We start from the raw sequence: 16,196 nt of genomic DNA on the forward strand, positions 1-16,196 counted from the left end.
CAGTGGCAGGGGGCTTCTTCCTGCTTTCCCTTTCGCCTCCCTGCATTGTGCCTACATATGCAAATTAACCGCCATCTTGTTGGCAGTTAATTTGAATATAGCCCTGATTAGCCAATAAAAAGGGTAGCGTCATACGCCAATTACCATTTTTCTCTTTTATTAGTGTAGACAATAAAGAGGGAATATGCTAATTGATTTCCCCAACCTCAAAAATGGTGGCGCCACAGCCAATAAGAAGGGAATATGTTAATTGACTGCCATGCCCTCAAAGATGGCGGCACCCACAGCTACAATATGGTAGTACCCAGTCCCCTCAGCCCTGCCAGGGTGGCAGGTGCCTGCCTCCGGAGACCCCCAGTCCCCTCAGCCACCCAGGGCTGGCTCTAGACGCAGGCAAACCTCAGATGGCAGCTGCTTAGTCGCCCAGGGCCAGCCCGAGGCGCAGGCAAGCCTCGGATGGCAGCCCCGCAGCCACCCAGGGCCGCCTGAGGCTCAGGTAACCAGGACTGGCCGAGGCTTGTGCTACCAGCAGTGGCAGCAGCAGAGGTGTGATGGGGCGTCGCCTCCCGGCCCTGAGGGCTCCCGGACTGTGAGAGGGGGCAGGCCAGGCTGAGGGACCGCCCCCTCCAGTACATGAATTTTCATGCAGCAGGCCTCTAGTATTCCTATAATGCAGCAGTTCTCAACCTGTGGGTCGCAACCCCTTTGGGGGTCGAATGACCCTTTCACAGGGGTCGTCGCCTAAGACCATCGGAAAACACATATATAATTACATAGTTTTTGTAATCACTATGATTTAATTATGTTCAATTTGCAACAATGAAATTGGGGGTCACCACAACATGAGGAACTGTATTAAAAGGTCGCGGCATTAGGAAGGTTGAGAACCACTGCTATAATGGAATATTATATAGCAATGAAAAAACTACTGCTATGCAACATGAATAAATACCACAGACATAATCTCCAGTGAAAGAAATCAGACACAAAGAGTATATTTAAATGAACAAGAACATCTATAGAGAGAAGGTAAAAAAGTTGCTATTTAGGGTTCGGTTGTAATACTGAGTGAGAACAGCACAAGGAAGCCTTTTGGGGTGCTAGAAATGTATATATTAATCAGAGTGGTAGTTACCTGGATATAAAAATACACACAAAAATTCATCAAGCTCTATGCTTAAATTTGTGCCCTTTAGTATATAAGGTACACAATTATTAAAAATTCAATTTAAAAATGTTGCTTGAGACAAGATGAAAATTAAAACTAATAAAGATCCTCAAATTTAAAACTATTTCATTTAATCTATAACAAGAATTTACAGGACATCACAGACCAAAAAACAAAAATTAACAAAACTTCAAATATCCTCAAGTTAAAAAATATCCCAATTAAACTTACTCTTATAAATTTCTTAAATCATTTGTTCAATCACTCAATAAATACTGGATGCTAACATATGACAGACACAGTCTAGGAACTGAGCTTATAACAGTGAAAAAAATGAAGTCCCGACCCTCATAGAGCTAACACATTTGGAGCTGGGGGCAGAGACTAGGAAAATTTTTTAGTATTACAGGCAGAATAAGCCAAAAGTGAAAATAAGTATAGGAAATAGGTTGAAGGGGGGCTACTGCAATAATCCAGAAAAAGAGAAGATGGAACTGAGGATATGAGTGGTACTAGGGAAGTGGAAAAAGGTGGTAGGATTCTGGATATGCTGTGAAGGACTGCATGTGGAAGTAGAATGAAGAAAGGAATTAAGGATAGCTCCAAGATTTTTGGTCTGAGCAACTGGGAAGGTAGAGTTGCATGTAGTGAGATGGAAGAATCTGCAGGAAGAGCAGCTGGTTTAGGGTCAACAGTACCGTATGGCTATAGATGTTTTTAATAAATCTGTTGATTTGTTTGGCAAATTTATTTTTGGCATAAGGAATATTAGAGGAAGGTTTTGTTGAACTGACTTAGTATAAATTTTACCCTGCCCCCAACCCCCACCATAGCTACTTTTTATCTTTTGGTGCTACTTTTTCCTTTCTGAAAGGTGTTAAAAAATGATAAAAGCATGCTTACTGTATAAAATTAAGAAGATATAATAAAAGGAAAAAATATTCAGTCTCACAATGTGGGAATCACTGATGATAATTGTATACGAATCCTATTTAATATACTTTTTCGCACTATGTGAACCATTACAGAATAAGCACTGTTATAAACTACATTACAAACAATCTCTCATTGTTTGAACAAATACTTCATTGCAGAGTATGTAAAACTTGATTTCTGAATGCTGAATTCCTGAGATTGCATGGGATGATACTCTCACCTGTTTAGACACTAGTAAAAATCACTGCACAGGGAATCAAGAGAGCTAGAGATATTTTTTTAAAACAAGGTAAGTAAAGTACAAAACTTTCGTGAGTTAACTGGCTTCCATCATCCACCCAGCAGTTTATTGGAATTTCAAACCCAGTACTTAAATGAAAGTCAATACCCTCCCGAGTCCATCTTGCAAATTCAAACCTAATAAGCAACAGCAAACACCATGTATGTACAATGACAAAAACCCCACTTCAAGTATCCCTACTAGCTAGCACAGCACCAGAGAGCAGCCTCATGGCCTAGAGAGGCATTTTCATGTTACTTAAACTACTTTCACATATTACAAAACTATGAGGAAGAAATAACTTCACTGATCAAATCATTTAGTCTTCATTTTAAATTGCCTAATTGGGAAAATATCTCCCTATGTCATATTTTTAAAGGAAAAGGTAAAATAAGCCAAAAGAAAACCGATAATTTATTGGACCAAACATTATTTAAAAAGGGGTAGATGTAAAGAAAAGCTAATCCATTTATTAAGAATGAGTTAATTAAACTAGCTCTTTATTATCTACAATAGAGAGATAGCATAGGCTGACAGAATACAGACTAAACCAGACTGCTTCTATTTGTAGCCTAGTTCTGTCACTCTACATGATCTCAGGCATATCAGCATCTCTGTGCCTCAATGTCCACATTTGTGAAATGGAGATCATAATACCACCTACTTCATAAAGTCCTTATAAGAATTAAGTAAGTTAATGTATCTAAAGTACTTGGTACACTACTTGTAAGATGCTAGTGACTCATTATGTGAATTTAAGTACTAATGCAGGCCTGGCATTTTGTTAGGTGCTAAAATTACTAAGAGGATTTAGAAAACCTCACTAGCACTAATCACCTTGGTAGGTACAAGAAATTAAGATTTAAGAGATTTTTTAAAAAATATATTTTTATTGATTTCAGAGAGGAAGGGAGAGGGAGAGAGAAACAGAAACATCAATGATGAGAATCATTGTTTGACTGCTTCCTGCACTCCCCCGACTGGGTATCGAGCCCACAACCCGGCCATGTGCCCCTGACCGGAATTGAACCCACAGGCAGATACTCTATCCACTGAACCAAGCCAGCTAGGGCTAACAGATATTTTATACTAAACTAGTGGCCCAGTGCCCAGATTCATGCACCGCTGGGGGTCCCTCAGCCTGGTCTGTGCCCTCTGGCAATCCAGGACCCCTCAGGGGATGTCAGATAGCGGGTTTCGGCTGGATACCCACAGGCCCTATCCAGACAGGAGGGAGCCCGATCCTGTGCTCTGAGCATCTGTCCCCTGATGGTCAGTGCACATCATAGCAACCAGTCGTTCAGTCCCTTTGGCTTTTATATATATCGATATGCCCAAACCTAGGAATCTACACTGGGGTTCCTTTAACATTTCTATGTACTTCATTTACTGATCCTTAATTTAAATACCTACATTAAGAAAGTTAAAAGTTTAACTTTTTGCTTAGGGTTAAAATATCCAATACTGATTACAATAAGCAATGTAATATCAAGTTTTTAGAACATACTTTTGCAGGTAATTTGAAATCTCAAACTCTATGAGGGATAAAAAAAAGATTCCCAGCAGCAAAGCTTTAAAAAGAAGAAATAAAACATTTATGTCACAGAATTATGTCTTAGGGATCCAATTTCTACACTGCATCTTGCAGTTTGATATACATGTTTCTGTCCCAAATTTCCAGACTGTCCTTCCATCTTGTGCTCTGAGATAATTTCTGCCAATCCTCCAAATCCAGCTCCTGCACCACTAATGAGTAAAGTCTGCTCCATGCCCCTCCTCTCTGCTTATGGGCTGTATCACTCCACCAACAACTTTTTCAATCAATAGTTTAGAGCAGCAGTCACCAACCGGTGGTCCGTGGACCACTGGTGTCCATGAGATCCGAAAGGTTGTTGACCGCTAGTTTAGAGCACTACTGCTGAACAATAATGTAATGTAAACTCCAAAAGTAACTTTGAATTTTTCAGTAGCCACTTTAAAAAGTAATAGATTAATGTATTTTATTTAATTCAATATAACCAAAATATTGTCATTGCAAAATGCAATCAATACAAGAAAAACTATTAGACATTTTACAATCTCTTTTACATACTAAGTCTCCAAAATAGGAGGTGTATTTTATACTTGCATAACATCTCGAGTTGGACTACCCATATTTTAAGAGCTCAACAGCCACATGTGGCAAATGCTATTGTACTGGACAGTGCAGACAGATCTAGAGTCTATATATGCAATATGGTCTATGGGCCAGTACCACTGCCATCACCTAGGATTTTGTTAGAAATGCAGAATCTCAGTCCACCTCAGACCTAACAGAACAGAAATTAAATTTTACCAAGTGATCTGAATAGACAAGCCAATTTGAAATGTACTAAATTAGACCACACATAGTTGGAAGCCTTAATGAATTGCTACTGCCATTCAACTACTATGTGGTATTATGTTACCAATGAACACAGAACACTGTATTTAAATAATAATAGCTTTTCAGAGTCATGTTTTCTCTATATCACTGTCCAAGAGAACTTTCTGCAATGGTAACATATATATTCACCGCCCAAATAGTAGCCATTGGCCACATATGGCTAGTGAATACTTGAGATGTGACTATTGCAACTGAGAAGTTAAATTTTTAATTTTATTTACTTTAACTCATTCAAACTTAAATAGCTACATAAGGCAAGTAGCTACCTTACTATTCAGCACAACTCTAGGAGTATTAGTTACTCCTATAATTATCACAGTGTAATTTCTATTAGGGTCTTCAGGACAAATTTGGGTTTTAGTCAAGATAATTCCTCTAATTGGCTGCACTTCTTTCTCTCTTAGCAACATGTTTACCACTTTACATTGGCTGAGGCCAACTCTGAAAGCTACCTCTAGGGAAGCATAAGAAAAGTTATAGTACGTGATTTTGTGTGTTAACATTATTCCAGCTTGTCATCAATTAACAAAACTAATACACATACCTGTACAGTCTTTTTTATTCTATGGGAAGGACCTGGATACTCTGGAGAATACAGATCTGTGAGGAATAATGAGTTGATTAACGTTGACTTTCCCAATCCAGATTCACCTAAAAGAAACAGGGAGGAGGGGGAATCTGTTAAACTCTGCCATGTTATCGACTGTAATATTCAACCAATGCTATAATCAAACTTGCTATATCCAAGTACTTCTTGGTGGGACAAAAATGTGACATTAGAAAATATACTATAAAGACTCCCTATTAGAGTAAATTCTTTGTCCTCATTTTCTTATCAAATTAGACCCATGTTTCCAAGGAATCTTTTTAGTTTTATAATTTTACAAAGTAATGTTCCTGATACCACAGCCTCCATTTAGAAAAAACATGTTGTTTTTATTGATTTCAGAGAGAGGAAGGGAGAAGGAGAGAGGGATAGAAATATCAATGATGAGAGAGAATCATTATGGGCTAACTCCTGAACGCCCCCTATTGGGGATCAAGCCTGAGACCCAAAAGCCATTCATACTTTATCCCAGTTCTCTGACTGGGAATCAAACCATAACCTCTAGTTCATAGGACGCTACTCATCACTGAGCCACACCAGCTGGGCAATAGCCTTCATTTTTAACAATAATGTATTCCTAGAGGTCAAAGTTAGGCATAAACAAAACACTGGATTGTATAAGGCTTTATTGTTTTAGTGAAATAAAACATAGAAGTAAAAATGCAATAATTAATGAATGACCAAAGCAAGAAATCATACAGCTAGGAAAAGAATCTCCCTACACACACACACACACACACACACACACATACCCATACATGTACCCATATACACGCTGGCTGGGAGAAACCTGTAATATACCATTTAATTTAAACATGGTACAAAGATGATTGCACAAGGCGCAACAAGAGCACATAGTGAAAGACTAACAGGCCTCTCAGATACTGATAAACCAAGTAGTTAAAAAATGGAAATAACCTGAATAATATGCTTAATTATTAAAAATAAATGAAAAAATTCTACCCAAGTAAACATTTTTCAGTTACCTACTGAATACTTAATATATTGTGATATCTTTGAGTTTTAGCCCATGAAAGCCATGCATATTTCATCACTGTTCAGAAATATTACATTTCAAGCATAAGAATAAAACATTCATAAGATGTTTGTTCACGAAGTTTTGAAGTCCCATCAATAATTATTTATAATAGTTACACCAACATTTAAAGACGGTCAGTTTCAACAATAAGGATTAAAATAAAATATAATAATAAAAGAAAAAAAAATAAAGATGGTTAGTGGAAAGGAACTAGGCAACCAGATAAATCAAGAGGCGGTATCACAAAAAGTGAGAAGGAATTGCAAAGAAAAGTGGTCAATAATACCAAATAAGAGATTTTTTTTAAAAGTGGCCAAGGGACAATGAGAAGGCCTTTTACTGACCTTTAATAAAAGCAATTTTATATTAAGAAGTCAAATGGTGAGAGTTAACAGGTGGGAAATTTAAAAATACAGATTTATTCAGTTAAATAAAGAAAAGATATCACCCAGGAGGTAGATAAAAATAAGTTATCCAGGAGGGTGCTATTCTGTTTTGCCTTTTTTTAAAATTTAATGTTTTTAATATATTTCATTGATTTTTTAAAAATATATTTGATTTTTTACAGAGAGGAAGGGAGAGGGATAGAGAGAGTCAGAAACATCGATGAGAGAGAAACATCCATCAGTTGCCTCCTGCACACTCCCTACTGGGTATGTGCCTGCAACCAAGGTACATGCCCATGACCGGAAATGAATCTGGGACCCTTGAGTCCACAAGCTGATGCTCTATCCACTGAGCCAAACCGGTTAGGGCTATTTCGCTTTTTGATATGCTTATCTCTGAAGATTTAATCTAACAGTCTAGGTTACATTAGATACTGCTTATTTCCAAGGTATTCTATATATCCTGGAATTTGCAACATACAGATAATGTACAGGCTAATTATAAAATGCAAGCTAAACAGGTTCCCTATGACCTGGTTCTGCAATTATGTAAACAAGGCTTACTTATTCTAATTACAGTAATTGACCACCAGCACTAAGAGCTAAGTAGTAATTCTGCTATGTAGCTAGTAGCAAACATTCCAACCAACCACTCAATAATTACCTCATTCACTGAGTTCAAAAGTTTTCACTTGCTATGCATCAAAAGTTGAGAGGTCTTGAGGATATTTATGATTTATGATATTTCTTGGTATACTCAAATAAAAGTACTCTTTTTTATAGCCCAATTCAAGAAGATAACTACTTTTAAAAAAATCCTATTACCAGAAAAACCTAAATGTCTATGTAGAAAATTTTGTTTATGATTATTTTTAAAATGGATTATCACAACCTTGTCTTTAAAATGCACTGTCCTTATTGAGTATATGTCTGGGGTGGGGCAGGGGCTGGATGGAAGGGGGCTAAGTGAGGGGAAATGAGGGACATCTGTAATAATGTCAAGAATAAAAATAAATAAATGTATTTTTCCCTTTTGGCTAGGGTATGCCATCTTTTGGAGTTTGTAAATCAAGTTTCTGTAAGTTCTGCTAAACTGAAAAAAAAGCTGAAGTCAACAGATACTGTTTAACAGCTCTTCACACCACGTTCCTCTAAATTCTTCATGTTGTTGCCTAAAATTCGAACTAATCATTCAATAAACATCCCCTCATAAAAATCAAGTATTCTTGGAAATACTGTTAATCTTTCATACGGGGGTGAGGGATATTACATTTTTTCTCTCATTTCTTTCTAGTAGTGGCCAGCATTCACTATGGAAGTTTTAGTTTGAAAGGAAACAGGATTAGTTTTGAAAAATATGAACCAGACAAAGTAAAGATTTTGTGGAAATAAAGTGGAGGGCAGCTTAAGGCCAATGATCACACTAGAAGGTAAGAAAAAGGCGAGGTATCGGGAGAAAAAAAACATACCACAGAGTATAACAAAAAACCCCAAAACATTTTACTTGGATAGAAGAGGGGAAGCAGGGAGTTGATCTATTCTTGAGCAGGGAGCACATTCTACAAACTGATGTTAAAGAGTGCCTTTTAATGCTGAAGGGTTGAGTTTGATCTTATGCACTAGATGACTCATAGATTCTTTCAAGTCCTATATATCTCATATACCCAAATTTATACACCAAGGACAAATAGTAGGTTGCATGAAGCAAGCACACTGGTGATTGTGTGAGCCTGTATTTCTTTAAAAAAAAAACCAAAAACTTGAGTATGCATAGTTATAACATTCACAATAAATAGTTAATGGTGTAAATCCTATATAATAAAGAGGGAATATGCAAATTGACCATCACTCCACCACAAAGACGGTGGCGCCCACAGTGGAGGCAGGGTTTCCGTAACACAAGGTGGCTGTACTCACAGTGGAGGCTGAGTTCCGTAATGAGTCTTAACGAGCAATCAGCAGGGACCTAAGGCTCCCCACCCCGCCCCAATGGGGCTTGACAGGGAACCTCAGGCCGTGCCCCCTGCCGGGTGGGGCTTGACAAGGGTGAGACCGGCCAGGTCTGGATCTAGCCCAATCGGGGAGGGGAAGGGCGGTTGGCAGGGTCTGGGTCTCGCGCAATTTTGAGGCGCACATGGGTGGGCAGGGACTTGACTCTGGGTCCTGTGGTGTGCCCCAGTCTCTGACAGGAAAAAGATTTTCATATATATTTTACTAATTTTCTTTAATCTCTGACACTTCTATTATAGAGAAAGGGCAAATAGCAATATTAAAATATTTCCTCTAATCAATCCCCTTTTAATGTGCATGAATTTCATGCACTGGGCCACTAGTATGCTGAATAAAAAGCTAGACAGATTTCATACTTTGCTGAATTAGAGACCTAAATGTTTTATCAATGAAAATATAAAAGCTGTAGTTCACAAAAGGATATATTCAAAGATTACATATTTCCTCTGAAAATCAAGATGATATGACAGTGTGGCTCTGGCCACACAGTGAAATGTTGCAGGTTCAATCCCCTGTTGGGGTGCATACAGGAGACAACCGAGTGCGTGCGTGTGTGTCCCTCCCTCAAATCAATGAAAACATATCCTCAGGTAAGAGTTAACATTTAAAAAATATATATTTATCTAGAAAAATCTCACAGGCATTTAAAACTCAATCTGGCCTGCATATGCCAATATTATTCTACTAAGTATATGTTCAAGAAATTATTCTTTATCCAACTGGTGTGGCTCAGAGGCTGAGTGTTGACCCATGCACCAAGAGGTCAGTGGTTAGATTCCTGGTCAGGGCACATGCCACAGGTTGTAGGCTCGATCCCCAGCAGGGTATGTGCAGGAGGGTAGCCAATCAATTTGGTTTCCTCCCATCAGTATTTCTATATCTCTCTCCCTTCCTCTCTTAAAAAAAAAAATCAATAAAAACCTATTTTTAAAAAAAATAAGTTATTTTTTATACTAAAATTTTAATATCAAAACCTTTTTGAAAATCATTGTAATTATCCTAATGGACCCTGGAAGTTTTCTTACAAATTAAGAAAAATGATCTTATATTTGTCTACAGTTTGACATTTAAGATCACTAGCATTACATATGTAAATGTACTATTTCTTCACATATAATGATCATGTTACAAACTTATGGAAGAAAAGGCATGTTCTATAGAAGTTTTATCCATATAGCTAGACCCACTTCTACTCCATAGCAGCAATTTGGAAGCTAGGCATACTATACTTCTACTCTACCTGTGACAGGCAAGTTAACTAAAGTATTATGGTCAATTGATAAAAATATTTTTCCCTTCAATGAAGGAGTATTTTATAAATAATTTAATCTAATTCAATACCATGGGTTGACTGTATTAGCAAAAATTAATGCACACAACATAAAGGCCCAGTATCAACTCAGTTTTCTTTGTCAAGGACAGTCAATCCATTATCCTGCTTTTAACCTTCTTACAAAGTATAGACAAATACAATAAAGTTGCATCGTACTTAGGATTTGTTCTAAAGTCAGCCTAAATGAGATGAAAATATTATAGTCATTTAAGATTAAGACTGTCATTTAAGTCTACTCATCTTACATATGGTAATGTGTTCCTTCATAGACAATGATGATGTTACCAACCTACTGTCAAAGTAACCCTTGACAATCTTAAAATTGACTACATGCAGGTAAGGTATTCAAAGAATAAAGCACAGAAAAATGAGACTGAATTAAAGAATAAGGAGATTCATATTTCACTCACTCCAGAACTTATACTCAATGAATTCCTGGGGTAATAATTTGCATGATTATGATCCTTCCTACCCTATCCTTCTTTTTCAAATTGAGAGCACATATGTTTAAGTTAAATGCTCATGTGCTATGACGCTACTTAGCAATATAAGCCACAGAAAAAAAATTATCCTGGAGAAATAAGTAATCACCAGATGCTATTTCATCTTGTAGCATTACTAAGTAAAGAGAACTTCTCTAGTGTTCTATTCCACCTCCACCCCACTGCTTGTCAACTTTTAGTTTTGGAAACTAAAAGGAGACAAGGAAACATATAAATCCTGTTATACCAAGCTCAATTTTAAAATGTAGTCACATAATAAGAGAAAATATAACACTGGGTCCCTGTAGTTTTTTGGAATATTGTTTTCTTAAATTCATTCAGAGTTGATTAATAGTTTAATATTTAGATCAAAATTCAATTTTAGGGAGAAATCATATCTTACCCACAACCATAAGTGTGAATTCAAACCCTCTCTTCACTGATTTCCTGTATACTTGATTTGGTAGATTTGCAAATCCCACATAGCCTTCAAGGTTCTTCTGTTGCTGAGAAAAGAAAAAAGGGCCAAGTTATTCATTTATCAACAAACTCTTTTGTCACACATTTCAAATTCCCTTCACTAACTTATTTTTGAAAACGATACAAACTATTATTCATGGCAAATAAAACAGACTTCTAATGGTATCAATAAAAGTATTGCTTAACTGCAGCAATGGACAAAATGAATTAAGCATGAGTTAACTGACAATATAATGGCCAATTATAAAAATCCAAGGAAACAAAATAAAAATTTAAAAAAACCTGCCTCCGAGGAAAGATTTCACTTTATAGTGAGTTATTCACAATAAGATTCTGACCAATCAACTTAAACAACAAAGGATTATTCACAATATAAAATCCCTTAAAATTATATTAAGAACTCTTCTAATTATCCCATTTGTTCATACTAATTACCACAGGTATGAGTTTAAAAAAAAAAAGTTGAGTTTAAAACAATTTCTCCACAAATTTTTGAAGGCTCTCATGACCAGTGTTAATCAATAAACAGTATCTTTCATGCTATTATACCAAATCCAATTATGTCACTTCAAGTTTTCACATGATCCTGCTGCCTTCCTTATCAGGGAAATCAGATTTATCCTGGTTTTAAATTATAATTCAGTTTTATAATTTTTATGTTTTTTGATGACCTCAATATAATAGTTGCATGAGTAATTCAAAGAAACTTACTTCTAAATTGGTGTAGTGAATAAGTCTGATTTTTAACTTACCCATTGGTGAGAAAAACTGTCCATAGTTCAGGCCATCTGAGTAGAGTCTTATTAGTTAATTTTACTTAAGAGGTAGGTCTTATTCATCATTAAAATATAATTGCAAAATATTCCGAAGAGGTACTCATTTCTTTTAAAAGTTTTTGTAACATTTAAATTCTCATTTAAAAAACCTCATATGAGATTAAAGCATTAATCTAACACATTTGGATTTAACAACAGTCTGCATTCTTCACTATTATCACATATGTAGTTAAATATTCCAACCATAACCTTTTACCCTTTTTTCATTCACATAAACTAATTTTTAAGCCAAATGTTGAGACCAAAAAAAGCCAATTAAATTGAAAACCTAATTTTAAATATAATTAGGATACTGATCAGAATATATTATTTTAAAATAAAATATCTGAGAGCCTGCATGTGTAGAGCTACAACTATGTATTAAATTAAGGCTTCCTTGGCTTATATTTCATCCAACTGTAAGTTAAATTTAAGTTAATTTAGACTGAAAAAAGTCTCTGTATAAATTATCAAGTATACTCACAGCTACTTTGTAAAGAACACATTTCCATCATCCAGTGTTCCAGATTCCAACAGAACAGATCCACAGAGGAACGGAAAATGAAGAATTCCAAGAATTGTACATGACACATTTAGTCCAAACAGGAGAGGAAATCCATTGGAACATAGCAAAAGACAGGGAAAAAAATAAAAGTTAGTTACATGTAATTCAACAAATCACAGGTAAATTACAAATAAATTGAAGGCAGACTTTTCTCTACACATGTGAATACGACTTTTTTTTTTTCTGAGGGATACAAGGCCCAGTGAGTTCATTTTCAGCAGCTCTCTTGATGAAATATAGAACAAAAAACCTCCTACCTTTTATATACCCTGCACCTGAAGTGTTATGAGAAATGATGGGAAAGCTGTCAAGCATACAGTTTCTGGAAGCTATATAGGAAACAAGTTTAAATACCAGTAAGAAAAAAATACCAATTTTGCTTTGTCAGTCACTGGATTAAGACAGCCCAGATCAGGTAAAGACAAAATGTTTTAGGTAAAATATTTACACATACTGTGTTTCAGGTTTTATTAATTACCTAAACTAAAATTCAGAATTGGAAGAAATGCAGGCTCATGGATGGATACATGAAAGGGAAGGAAGCTAAAGATGGAAAGCAAAAACAAATGGAAAAATGAAGTAAATGTGAGCTGTGGAAACTGAAAGACAACTAATGAAGCACAAAGAAAACAGACTGCCCTTGGACAAAATGTCTGTGAAAAGTGTGCATTTTTATTCTATACTGACATGAATCTGTGAGTTATATTACAACCTGAAACAATGCTAATGATGCTAACCCTTCACATGTCATCTTCACAGCAAGGCCCACCCTGACCACCTTATCTAAAATTACACTCCCACTCATCACCTCAGAACTTCGCTGTTTTATGATTTTATCTTTAGCCCTTACCACCATCTAACATACATTGTACTCATCTTGTTTATTGCCATCTCTGCCCCAACCCACCTCCAACTAGATTGTAAACTCCATCAAGGTAGAGATTAATGAATTATATAAATTGTGGCATCAAAAATTTTAAAAAGGGCCATCTGGGAGAGCTGAAGAAGTTTCAGAGAAAATATTATAGTTTGCATATTCAAGAAACCCACCAGACAAAAAAACGTAACAAAACCACCTCAGAGTCTGCCCCCTGTGTCTTATTCCTTGCTTTATCCTCATCTCCTAGAAGATGAGGTATATGGTATAATTTGAGGACTAAAGTAAGAAAAGAGAAGTATTCTAGGCAAAGTAGCAGTCCCTAAAACTGGTGATGAACTTTTACTTCCAGGAACAAAAAGAAGGTACATGAACTGTAATGACGTGAAGTAGTGGACCCGGGAATAAGTGATAGAAAATGAGGTCAGGGAGGCAGTCAGGGGCCAGGTCATGTGGGATCAGTCAAAAGAAATGCGGATGCTATTTTAGGTACGATGGGAAGCCACTGGAGGGTTTCACACAGGAGAGTGACCTGACCTGATTTGTGTTTTAAAGATAGTTCTCACTGCCTAGAGAAAGAGTGAAAATAAGGAAACTAGTAAGGAGCCTACTGCAATAGTCCAAGAAAGAAAGGGTACACTAACTTTAGATGGTGTAGATTAAGGTGTAGATTAAGATCAGAAGGATTCAGAATGTTTTAAAGGTAGAACTGTCAGGACATTGCTAATGGACTGGAGTTGACTGGTGAAGGAAAAATAGACCAAAGAAAACTCCTAGGCTTTGAGCTTGAACAACTCCATGGCTAGTGATATCTCTTGGGAGCCAAAGTTGCCAAAATAGAAAACATCTTTGAACATGCTAAGTTTGAGGTGTCCATTATATATTCAAGGAGAGATGTCCAGCAAGCAATTAAATAGAAGAATCTAGAAATTCTAGGGTTAGTTGGTACTGTGAACATATATTTGGGAATCATAAGCATATAGATAGTATTATGGAAGGATTGAAAAGAGCAACTTGTTTTAGAAACTGCTAAATATACTTTTCAGTAACAACAAAATTGATCACAGAGTGTTGTAATAAACTGGAAACCCAACAAAACCGGAATTTGAGGAAAATTGAGATAGATTCCTAGTAGGATCTACTTAAAAATCTTCAACTCCTCCCATCTTTACATCTCCAGAACCCTGGAAATTAACAAAAGGCTTGCAGCAATCCAAAGAGTGCTTATTCAATAAAAAGGACTGAATCTCAGCAAAAACAGCAGCTCTTTTTCCATTTTAACTTGTCCATTCTCATCTTCCCTTCCCCAGCACCACAGTAGCCTTGAAAACCAACAACATGCAATAATGGCAAAAATCAGCAGCTGTTCACAACTGGAGGGGGCAGAACATGCTCCTTCAAAGCTTCATTCCCAAAGAACTATCATTATTTGACATGTCTGGTGGTTCCCTGAAAGATCCCACAAGATAACAAAACCACTAAGATAATCAGAGACTTCAATGACAACACATATCAAAGAAAACAGACTTTGATAGAATTAGTTCCCCAAAAGTTGATAAACAAACAGCAACAATAAACCCTGTGGAATGGGAGAGAGGAAGATTCTGACCCCAGTTGCCATACTATATTACTTAAAAGTTCAGCATTCAAGAAAAAATTATGAGAAATGCAACAAGACAAAACCAAAAATCCTCTCCATGAATAGAGGGGGAAAAAGCAATCAATGAAAACTACCCCCAAAAAGCCCAGACATTAGGCAAACTTAAAGGTGTTAAAAAAAGAAAAAAGAAAAACTAATGGAAAGCATGAGAACAATGTTTGCCAATACAGAACATCAATAAAGAGAAATTATTAAAAAGAACCAAACAAAAACTCTCAAGTTGAAAAGAACTATAAGTGAAATGAAGCTTCAGAACTTGACAGATGTAAATCTTACCTTTCAGTGTACTTAGATTAAATGTAACAGGATTAAACATTCCAACCAAAAGGCAAAGGCTGGCTGAATGGAGTTTTAAAAACCATGACTCAACTGTATGGTGCCCACAAGAAACACTTTTAGAATCACAGACACAATGAGCTTGAAAGAAAAAGTTTAGGAAAAGTAACAAAAAGAGAGTTAAAGTGGCTACAACACTGACTTTAAGACAAAGATCGTTACCATAGACAAAAAATGTTTTATGTTGATTAAAACGAGTATTTATCAAGAAGGTATAACAATTATAAACAAATATGCCCCTAACAACAGAGCCCAAAAATACACAAAGCAAAGACTAACAACATGGAAGGAAGAAATAAGACAATTCAACAAGAACTGGACTTCAATATCTCATTTTCAAAAAGGGATAAAGGAACTACACAGAAGATAAGAAAACAAGAACTGTACGCTACCTTTCACTTATAGTTTTTCTGTCTCCTTTCTTACAGTTTTCTTATTTATGTAAAAATCTAGGGAGAAACTAAAAACTAAATCAGAAACTAATGAGATTGATTGTCCATATGGATGGGTGGAACAGTGATAAAGGGGGAACCAGAATAGAGTAAAAAGAGATGTAAGGTCTGAGGGACACTTGTGGATATACTGTTTTTATAGAGTTGACTATTAATACCACAGTAATGTTTCACACATTCCAATAAAAAGTAACCTAAGCCAGCCAGGATATGAGAACACAAAATGAACCAGAAAAGAAATAACAAATAAAGCTAACTGTACTTCAAATCAGTAACATTATCACACTTAGAGTGGGGGAGAAAAAAACATAACTTTGAAAAACAGTACTTTGTATAAGACTAAAG

At 36.2% G+C, this 16,196-nt stretch overlaps 1 protein-coding gene across 6 annotated transcripts in view; it reads right to left on the reverse strand.

Annotated features, from left to right (window-relative positions):
• Positions 1-16,196, reverse strand: part of SEPT7 (septin 7) — a 47,110-nt gene that overhangs the window by 26,396 nt on the left and 4,518 nt on the right. For 2 of the 6 annotated variants that reach the window (XM_015559704.1, XM_015559702.1), the window contains exons 1-3: positions 11,899-11,937; positions 11,070-11,172; positions 5,354-5,460 (exon numbers count right to left, since the gene is read on the reverse strand). In XM_015559704.1, coding sequence (XP_015415190.1) covers positions 5,354-5,460; positions 11,070-11,172; positions 11,899-11,922 — 234 coding nt within the window. In that variant the 5' untranslated portion in view covers positions 11,923-11,937. Of the gene's footprint in view, positions 1-5,353; positions 5,461-11,069; positions 11,173-11,898; positions 11,938-12,445; positions 12,513-16,196 lie in introns of those variants that run through there. The other 4 variants (XM_006757201.1, XM_015559703.1, XM_006757200.2 and 1 more) reach the window with 4 other exon arrangements.

Source organism: Myotis davidii, unplaced genomic scaffold (genome assembly GCF_000327345.1).
Source record: "Myotis davidii unplaced genomic scaffold, ASM32734v1 scaffold573, whole genome shotgun sequence".
Taxonomy (NCBI): Eukaryota; Metazoa; Chordata; class Mammalia; order Chiroptera; family Vespertilionidae; genus Myotis; species Myotis davidii.